Source organism: Tupaia chinensis, unplaced genomic scaffold (genome assembly GCF_000334495.1).
Source record: "Tupaia chinensis unplaced genomic scaffold, TupChi_1.0 Scaffold000320_1, whole genome shotgun sequence".
In the NCBI taxonomy this organism is placed as follows: Eukaryota; Metazoa; Chordata; class Mammalia; order Scandentia; family Tupaiidae; genus Tupaia; species Tupaia belangeri.
This window is the reverse complement of record NW_006159813.1, coordinates 1,722,814-1,732,715: the sequence shown is the minus strand read 5'-3', so window position 1 is coordinate 1,732,715 and position 9,902 is coordinate 1,722,814. Positions and strand designations below refer to the sequence as shown.

At 48.7% G+C, this 9,902-nt stretch overlaps 1 protein-coding gene across 4 annotated transcripts in view; it reads left to right on the top strand.

The window, feature by feature from the left end:
- CABP1 (calcium binding protein 1) overlaps positions 1-863 on the top strand; it is an 88,683-nt gene extending 87,820 nt beyond the window's left edge. For all 4 annotated transcript variants that reach the window (XM_014588971.2, XM_014588969.2, XM_014588970.2 and 1 more), the window contains one exon: positions 407-863. In XM_014588971.2, coding sequence (XP_014444457.1) covers positions 407-432 — 26 coding nt within the window. In that variant the 3' untranslated portion in view covers positions 433-863. The remainder of the gene's footprint in view (positions 1-406) is intronic.
- Positions 864-9,902: the final 9,039 nt, after the last annotated feature.

Here is a 9,902-nt window from a genome sequence, read left to right as displayed (position 1 = left end):
AGGGAAAGAAAGAAAGCCGAGACGAGAGAACAAGAGACAGGGTGCCATCTGCACTTGAGTTGCCAAAACAGAAGTCTTTGTAGGTGGAGCACAGAGACCTGGGGTGACTATGAGAGATGTGGCCAGTGGCGTCAGCCAGGGTCAGACCAGGCAAGGCCCCAAGGCCAACTCAGGACAGTGGACATTGTCAGTGGGAGCCACGGGAGGTTGAAGCAGAGGTCGGATAGGCAGATCTGAAAGCTCGAGCTACCTGCTCCGTGAAGATGGACAGGAGAGGTCAGGTCAGAGCAGGGGTGGGAGCTAGCTCAGAGTTAGGGCCATCCATGGGGAGGAGGGTGTGGAGGAGGCATCCTGGGCTGTGCCCTGACTGCGGCTGTCTCCCCGCCTGCTCCTGTACCTGCCCCAGAGTTTGTCCGGATGATGTCCCGCTGAGGCTGCCAGGGCCCCTCCAGGACTGCCAAGCTCCACAGGCGGGGAGAAGAGGAGCCAGAGCTCGCCTCACCCTGCCGAAGCGCCGAGAGCCCAGGATGTACTGGCGGATGGGGCCTGCCTGCACGCCGGGGAGGTGCCCACCCCGGACCCCCACCCCTCCGCACTGTGAAAGACTCACAACTCCTGCAACTGGAAAGGGGGGCGCCCACCAACGAGGAGGCCACAGTGCCAAGCCGGCAGAGGTCATGCCAGGCGCCAAGTGCCATGTACCCAGCCGTTGCTGGCTGGGTGGGCCAGGGAGCCCGCCAGCAGACCCCACACAGCATGTCCGCCCCAGGGCAAAGCCTCTCGCTGCCCTCCTTAGCTCTGTGCCCTCCCAGCTCGCCTCAGCCCTGTTATCTCAGAACCAATAAAAGTATTTCCGAGAGAAAGCCACCTGTGGCGGTCTTTGCTTCTTGGGCCTGGTTGGGTCACGCACACACATACACATACACACATACTGAGCACCAGCTGCATGCCAGGACCTGTCGAACACTCCTGCGGTCAATGTGCATTTATTGAGCACCTATTATGTACTCAGATTTCCACTCTCATCTCCTAGACCAGAGTCCAGTACCTCTAACTGGAAGGGAGACGGAAGAATATAGTTATTTAGCCCAGTATCCAGCTGCCCCAACAAAACTGGGTACTGTAAGGAGAGGGTGACTGGGGCCAGCAGGTGGTGTGGTGGTTAAGTGCACTGGACTCCCACATGGCTGATAGTGGTTCGAGTCCTGGACTCGGCGACTTGCTTTCTTACTTTCCCTCTGTCTCTGTCTCTCTCTGGTCAAATTAAAATAATAATAATGACAATGAATATTATTAAATAAAATAATTCTAAAAGAAAGAAAGAAGAGGGTGGCTATTGGTTGTATATCTATCGGGGTCTGCCCTCCCTACTATCTTCTCAGAGTTTTCATACTGGTCAGGAAGACGACACGATATAAACAAACATGTCCCCGTGTGATTGCAAATTGCGATGATGCTATTGCGAAAATAGGTGAGCCTTTGGCAGGGTATCATACATTTTTTTTTAAGAATTATTTATTTTATTTTATTTATTCATTTATTTATTTTCATTTGACCAGAGAGAGAGAAAGTGAGAAAGCAAGCCACCAGGTCTGGGACTTAAACCATGGTCAGCCACGTGGGAGTGTCCAGCACCTTAACCTCCATGCCACCTACTGGTCTCCCTAGCAGGATATTATAAGGAGACCCTGGGGAAGTCAGGGAAAGGTACCCCAGGTAGTGTTAGGGGTTTTGGCCTGGAGGAAGTCTCAGTATGTGATCAGACAGAGATAGAAACAGCTGCCATTGTCTCTCCTAAGTGGGAGCAGGCTATGTGGTGGCCAGGCCCTGGGTTTGCTCACTGTGTGACTTTGGGCCAGTTGTGTGCCCTCTCTGAACCTCACTTTCCTCATTTGTAATGTGGAGATAATAAAGGTAGGGGTTGGGGCACAGTGAGTTCTCTTGAGACATTTCTTTTTTATTATTATTTAATTTTATTCATTGTCATTATTTTTATTTTACTTTTTAAAAGTTGACCAGAGTGAGACAGAGAGAGAAAGTGAAAAAGCAAGCTGCCACTTCCGGGACTCCAACCGCTGTCGTCCATGTGGGAGTCTGGTGCCTTTAACCACCACACCACCTCCTGGCCTCTCTTGAGACATTTCATTGCACACTTCTTGGGGCTGGTATTCACACACTGCAGTGAAGTTGTGCAGAGTGGCAGAATATCGAATGGACCCATTACAATCTTTGTAACCTCTTTATTTTTTTTTTTTTTAAAGAGATTTTTGCTATAGAGCATGTTCATTCCCTGAAGAGACAGAGGGAAAGTGAGAAATCACCCCCTAGAGGGGATGGTCATGCAGCAATCCCTTCTCCATTCTCCTCTCAGGATTGTGAGCATGCATACACACATACCCGGTGTGTTTCAAACTGCCAGGTCCGGGACTCGAACCACAGTTAGCCATGTGGGAGTCCAGTGCCTTAACCACTATACCACTTGCTGGCCCCCAATTCTTTCTTTTTTATTTTGTTGGAGAGTGTGTGCATTGGCTAGAGAGACAGAGAAAATGGTAGAAAACACCCATGATCACGCCATAATCCCTTCCCTATTTCTCCCTGCTGTCAGGATTTTGAACACGCACACACATGTGCCTGGAGTGTTTTTTAGGCTGCCATGACCAGGATTTCAGCTGCATGGTCGGCCATGCGGGATCTAGCTATCCTAACCACTAGACTACGGGGCCAGCCCTGTAATTCATCTCTGTGAGTAGAAGGTTGGAGGAACCCAAAGGAGAAGTTTGTGGGTAGAAGTTGCCCAGAATCTTTGACAGGCTTGCTTGGTGGGGGCATACTTGGGTGATTTCAGGGGACCTTTGTCTGGTATGCTCCAAGCCGTTGGTTCTCAAACTTGAGCACCCGTGAGAATCTGGAGGCTTTAAGCCACAGATCTGGGCCCCACCCCAGTGATTCTGATTCTGCCTTTGGGGCAGGGTCTGTGTATTTGCATCTCTAACAAGTACCCAGAGGCTGCTGATGCTGCCGGTGCATGGGCCACCAGCTGATTAACGCTGCTGGAAATCCCAGGCACGCGGGAGGCAGGTGTGCTTGGGGAGGCTGCTGGGCTAAAGGCTGGTGCTGGGAGGTGGGCGGAGCCTCGGCTGCCCCTGTGCTTACGCGCAGATTCTTGTTCTCAGACCTGGCAGAGAACGTGGGAAGTACTGTGAGCCCCAGCCAGAGGCCCCGGGTAATCCCCATGTCCTGAGGCCAGTGGGGCTGGGAGTTCCAAATTCACTCTACTAATCCAATTCTGAGACTAAGCCCTTGGCTCCGTGCCCCGTGAGGCAGGCCTGCAGCCCAGCCTGCCCCTGGAGCAGCTCAGCTCTACCCCGAAACTCCTGATCTACACGGTTTCTGACATGCAGTAGCCTTGGAGGGCAGTTTGCAGAAGGAGGGCCTCCGTGGACCTCTCCATCAGCTAGCAGAGTGAACCCCCAGGAACACCACCGGGAGAGAGTGGAGTCAAGGATAAGCTAGGATGCCTCTGTCCCCAGTGTGCAGCCTCTTAAATAAGATCCAAGATTTGGCAGCTGACAAAGAGACTTGAGAATTACAGGCAGGCCACTGTGCGGAGAAACCTAGTGAGAGGCCCAGGCTGGGCTTCTGCAGTTCAAAACTAGAACTAGAACCCCTTTGCCTTGACTTATATTTGGGGGTTCCTAGTAAGATTATTTAAAGGAAGAATGCTATGGGGCCAGCAGGTGTTATGGTGGTTAGGGCGCTAGACTCCCACATGGCCAACTGTGGTTCAAATCCTGGACCCAGAGGCTTAAAAATCACACCAGGCATGTATGCCTAAAATCACAAGAAGAGAAAGAAGAAGGGATTGCAGGGTGGCCATTCCCTCTAGGGGGTGCTTTCTCGCTTTGCCTTTCTCCCTCTCTGTTTCTCTCTGGAGAGCACACACACCCTATGGCAAAAACAAACAAACAAACAACCACAAAAAGCCCCCCAAACCCCTCAAAACAAAGAAACACAGCAAAGATATGATACATATAGAATACTTACAAAGCCATGTAGGGCTCTCTCCCGAGTTTGCCTTTTTTTTTTTTTTTTTTTTTTTTTGCCATAAGACTCGTGCACTTACCAGAGAGAAACAGTAAGAAGGAAATTGATAAATCCCTGGGGAGGATGGCCACACACCAATCCCTTCTCCTTCCATTCTCCTGGGATTTTAGGCATGCATGCACATGTGCCCAGCATGATTTTTAAGCCATTAGGTCCAGGACTCGAACCACGGTTGGCCATGGGGGAGTCTAGGACCTTAACCACGACACCACCTGCTGGCTCCAGTCTATTTTTTAAAAAGTATTTGTCTAACTTTATGTATTTTTATTATTATTCCATTTGCTATAGCGCACTTGTGCATACTAGAGAGAGAGAGAAAGTGAGAAAGCAAGTCGCCAGGTCTGAGACTTGAACTATGGTCAACCATGTGGGAGTCCAGTGCATTAATCACCCTGCCACCTGCTGGACCTCTCCCCCATCTTTCTTTTAATTTACCAGAGGCCATGTGAACTTGCCAGAGAGAGAGAGAGAGAGAGAGAGCGCTTGCGCAACCCCCCACCCCCAGGGAATGGTCATACAGCAATTCCTTCACCTTTTCCCTTCCTTTCAGGTTTGTGGGTACTCATGCATACATGTCTGGCATTTTTCTCAAGCCTCTGGCTCCAGGACTTGAACCCATGCAATTGACCATGTGAGATCCAGCCACCGGAAACTCCATGTCACTGACTGGCTCCCTAAGTTTATATTATCCTCATCCCAGCCCCAGGAGGCTGAAGATTGTCCTCACCTCATTTATGGGTGAAAAATGGAGATGCAGAAGGGAAGTGACTTGCCCAAGGCCATCTGATTGGAAAGTGCTTGTTTTTTCTGTCCTGGTCTTCAGTCACAGTAGGCCTGGCCAGCTTCTTCCCTGTGACTCATATCCTCCTGGGGGACATGAAGACACGCTAAGCCCATTTTCCCTCCTGTAAGGTTGGAGACCCTGCCAGGTTTCTTGGTTGGAGTTGCCCACTGTGGGCCAGGACAAAGTGACACCGTGGGCTGGCTCCTGGCCTCTCTGTGTGGCTCTGGTCCCCTTGTGGTCTAACTCCCAGAGGCCCCAAGTGAGAAAACTTAGCATTGAGACCAGACCACTCACCTTGGAGTCCGAGGGCTGGCTGGGCAGCCCAGCAGAAAGCATGCTGGCTCCCATACCTTCTTTGGATTCACCTTTTGAACTTGCATTGTGAGCTTATCTTTAAGGGGGAAAAATATCCCATCAACTTAAAATAGGCAAGACTTAATAGCATCCTTTGTTCTTCTGATCCTTATCTGGACAGGAAGACACACCCCTTTTCAGTTTTGTGGGTCAAGGTGAAATGGCCTCTGTGAGCTCACGAAGAGTTGTTCCCTCTTCCACTTTTGAACTCTGGTTCCCTTTGGCTTTTCCCTTCCCTTGGGTGGAAGGGTTTTTCCCAGTTCCTTAGCCTGAAGTCTTTTCTGTTTATCAGATTGCCTGCATTCCATATTGTAATCATTTCTTTCTTTTCCTCTGTTTTTGTTTTTGTTTTTTGTTTTCTTGCTATAGGGTATCTGCACTAGTTAAGAGACAGACAAAGATAGGGAAAGTGACAAATCACCCCCCAGGGGAGATGGCCACACTGCAATCCCTTCTCGGCCATTCTCCTCCTGGATTTTTGGGCACACAGGCACATGTACCCAACATGACTTTCAGGCTACTGGATCCAGGACTTGAACTGCAGTTGGCCATGTGGGAGTCCAGTACCTTAATCATCATGCCACCTGCTAGTTCCTAGTCATTTCTTTTTATATGATTAGTAGCTATTGAGGATTTTCTATGAGCCAGGTACTTTTAACAACCCTTCATGATCTCTCTGCTAATCTAGGTCTGTGTGTCTCTAAACATCCATGGCTGCTATTTATTGAGCACTTACCAATGCGCTCTCACAATGCTAGGGGTTTTGCTGTTGTTTGTTTTATGTTTTATTATTATTATTATTTGGAGAGGTTTTTGCTATGGGACATGTGCACTTGCCAGAAAGAGAGAGACAGAGAGACAGAAAGCGAGAAATCACCCCCCAGGGGGGATGGCCACGCCATATTCCCTTCTCCTCCATTCTCCTCTTGAGATCTTGGGCACACATGCATACGTGTCCGGCGTGAGTTTAAGCAGCTGGGTCCAGGACTTGAACCGCAGTTGACTACATGGGAGTCCACTGACATATCCATTATGCCAACTACTGGTGTCCAGCTGAATTTTCTTTTCCTTTTTTTTTTTTTTTTTTTGAGAGAGACTTCTTACTGTAGGGCACATATACTTGCCAGAGAGACAGAGAGAGACAAAGAGACAGAAATCAAGAAATCACACCCTCTCCCCCAAAGGGAGATGGCCATGCCATAATCCCTTCTCCTCCAGTCTCCTCTTGGGATTTTGGGCACACATGTCCAGCCTGAGTTTTAAGTCATTGGGTCAAGAACTTGAATCACGGTCAACTATGTGGGAGTCCAGCAACGTAACCATTATGCCACCTGCTGGTTTCACAACTGACTGAATTTTAAGTTACTGGGTCTGGGATTCAAACCGTGGTCAACTACATGGGAAGTCCAGTGATGTAACCATTACATTATCTGCTGGTCCCTAACCTCATTGGTTTAACCTCAGCATCTCAAGGACCACACCATCTGCTAGCCTTCAAATTAAAATTTTAAAAATTCACCTTGTAGGCCAACAGGTAGCATGGTTAAGGCGCTGAATTCCCACATGTCTGACTATGCTTCGAGTTCCGCACACGTGTGTGTATATGCTCAAAATCCCAAGAGGAGAGGAGAGGAGAGGAGAGGAGAAGGGATTGCAGGTGGTCACCCCTCCCTTGGGGGGGTGATGTCTCTCTTTATCTTTCACTGTCTCTCTCTCTCTGGCAAGCTCACATGCCTTATTGCAAAATCCTTAAGAAATTAAAAAAACATATATTTCTACAAAAGAATTGGTAGATTGCACACCAAGATTAGCAAGAAGCCTATACTGACAGCAGTTGTAACATAACGGAGGAAGTATTTTCTCCTTTCATCATGGGCTGCCATGTAATTAAGGCAAATAGCTGTTTAGATTGATTTGTTTATAGCCATTGGTTTAAGTCCATTGAATCATGCTGATGAGGACCAAAAATTTATGTTTATGTTTACGGTTAGCATTTCAGGAAAATCAGGATGATTTAACTTTTGGTTTTGTGGCGATGGATGGTTGGTCTTAGGATGCATCTAAAATGTAGTTTCATTTATTTAGCAATTCTTTTTTAAAAGAAGATTTATTAATTTTTATTTATCATCATAATTATTATTATTTTTTTTTTGGAGAGGTTTTTGCTATAGGGCACGTGCACTCATCAGACAGACAGAGAGAGATGGAGCGACAGAAAACGAGAAATCACCCCCCGGGGGGATGGCCATGCCGCAAATCCCTTCTCCTGCACTCTCCTCTCGGGATCTTGGGCATGCACACACACACGCCCGGTGTGAGTTTAAGCCACCGGGTCCAGGACTCGAACTGTGGTCGACTACGTGGGAGTCCAGCGACATAGCCATTACGCTAACTGCTGGCCCCATAATTATTATTTTTTAACCAAAGGGAGAGAGAGAGGAAAAGTGAGAAAGCAAGCCTCCAGGTCCGAGACTTGAACTGCAGCCAGTCATGTGGGACTCCAGCACCTTACCCACCATGCCAGCTGTCAACCTCTTATTTACTAATTCTAATGACTTTATTATGTGCATTGCCACCTTCTGCTTTTCTGGTTCTATTATCTTCTTTAATCCTGTCTGCCCTTTGAGATAGGAACTATCTAGTTAATATCTTAATATCACAACAGAAGAAACAGAAACTCAGAGAATGATATCACTTGCCCGAGGCCACCAAGTGGGTACATTGTGGAGATGAGCGAGGAACCCAGGCAGAGTCAGATCCCAGGCTCATCTTGCCTCTGGGATCTCAAGAACTTATGTTTTACTGAATAGATAGCCTAATCCTCAACAAGTTGACTCTCAAAAAGGAGGCCAGTTTCCTTGCTGTAAGGGTGTCCCAACAAGGAATGGAATCTGAAGAACCCAGTAGGGACTAGCCAGGTTGTTATAATTATTTTAATTATTATTATCATTGCCTTGTGACCAGCAGTTGGCGTGATGGCTATGTTACTGAACTTCCACTCGACCATGGTTCAAGTCTCAGACCCGGTGGCTTAAATTCACACTGGGTGTGTGTGCATGCGTGCCCAAGATCCTGAGAGAAGAATGAGAAGGGATGACAGTGTGGCCATCCCCCCCTGGGGGTGATTTCTCACTCGCTCTCTGTCTCTCTCTGTCTTTCTGGCGAGAGTGTGCACCCTATAGCAAAAAAAAAAGAGTTTCCTAATTTTATTATTTTAAATTTGACCAAAGAGAGGGAGAAAGTGAGAAAGCACGCCGTGAGGTCCAGGACTTAAGCCATGGATGGCCATGTGTAAGTCCAGTGCCTTAACCACCATGCTACCTGCTGTCCTGAGCCAGGTTATCATGTCCTGGGGTAACCAAAGATCTGGAGGACTAAGAGAAGGCTTAAGATGAGGTCTTTTGAGCCCTCCCTCAAAAATTTCATCTGTTTCAAAACAGTGATTGATTCTCCTGAACTAGACTGAGCCCCTGGAAGTGGTGCAGTAATTGGCTAGAAGGTGAGCTCTGCAGACCAGCTGCCTAGGAGGGAGGGAGACCCCCAGACCTCCTGGTGCTTCTGTTCCACATTTGCACCAATCTCCTGCTCTAAGGGGTATTGAAGCCTTGAGTTGTCAGGTTCCCCCAAAGAGGACAGTTTTCAAAGAGAGGAGAGTGGAATTAGAAACCCCACTGGGGGCCCCAGCTAGGCAGTGGGAGGGGAAGTCTATGGGAGTGAAGTAAGGCCAAATGATTGCAAAATAGAAGGAAAAAGTGAAACTAGGAGGGCCTCTGTGGGATCTGACATTGAGGGCTGGGGAAGGAATTCCGGTGCATTTAAATCCTCCACTATTCATTTTGGGCCTGTTGTGCCTTTAGAGCACTAATCACCCCTCTGACTAAATTAATTGGGTCGTGGGTTATTTCAGGTGGAGCTATGATTTTCAGGTTGTGTTGTGGCTATCTGTAGCACCAAGCTCATTGCCTTGCAGCACATAGTGGGTAGCACTGTCAGATAAAACCGAGCAATTCAATTCAGTTTGAATTTTAGATAAATAATGAGTTGTTGCTTGGTATACATATGTTCCATTTGTTTATCTAAAATTCAAATTTAGCTGGGCTTTCCTAGTTCACCTGCTAAATCTGACAACCCTCGTAGTAGGGACTGGATAAGTAGGTTCTAGTCCTAGGCTAACGGTGCAACCTTTCTGCAACCAACACTCCACTTTTCTCCAGGCCTCAGTTTCCTCATCGGAGATACGGGAGCTTGGGCAGTCCTCGAAGGAGGGGACCGCCAATATACAGCGGTGGGGGAGCTGCCAAAGAGCAGAAAAGGAGCGCAGCCCGGGAGCCAAGGCCTCCAGACTGGGCACCACTGGCGACCGCTCTCACCAGCCCGGCCCCGCCCCTACGCCTCTGAAGCCGGCCAGAGGCTGTCGCTATGGAGACGTGGGCAGTCTGGAGCCCCTCCCTTACAAGGCCACGCGTTTCCGCTGCGTTGGAGCCTTCTGATTGGACGGCCGCCTGGACGCTACCACCCGCCCGGAGCCCGCTAAGGGGTGGGGGGCGGGGCCTAGTCCTCGTGGGATTTGTGCCCTGAAGACTTGTGCGTGTGGCTTTTCTGAGAGAAGACGGGTTCTCCACCTCACGCAGGGAAAGGGCTGAGTCTCTTAGGTCAG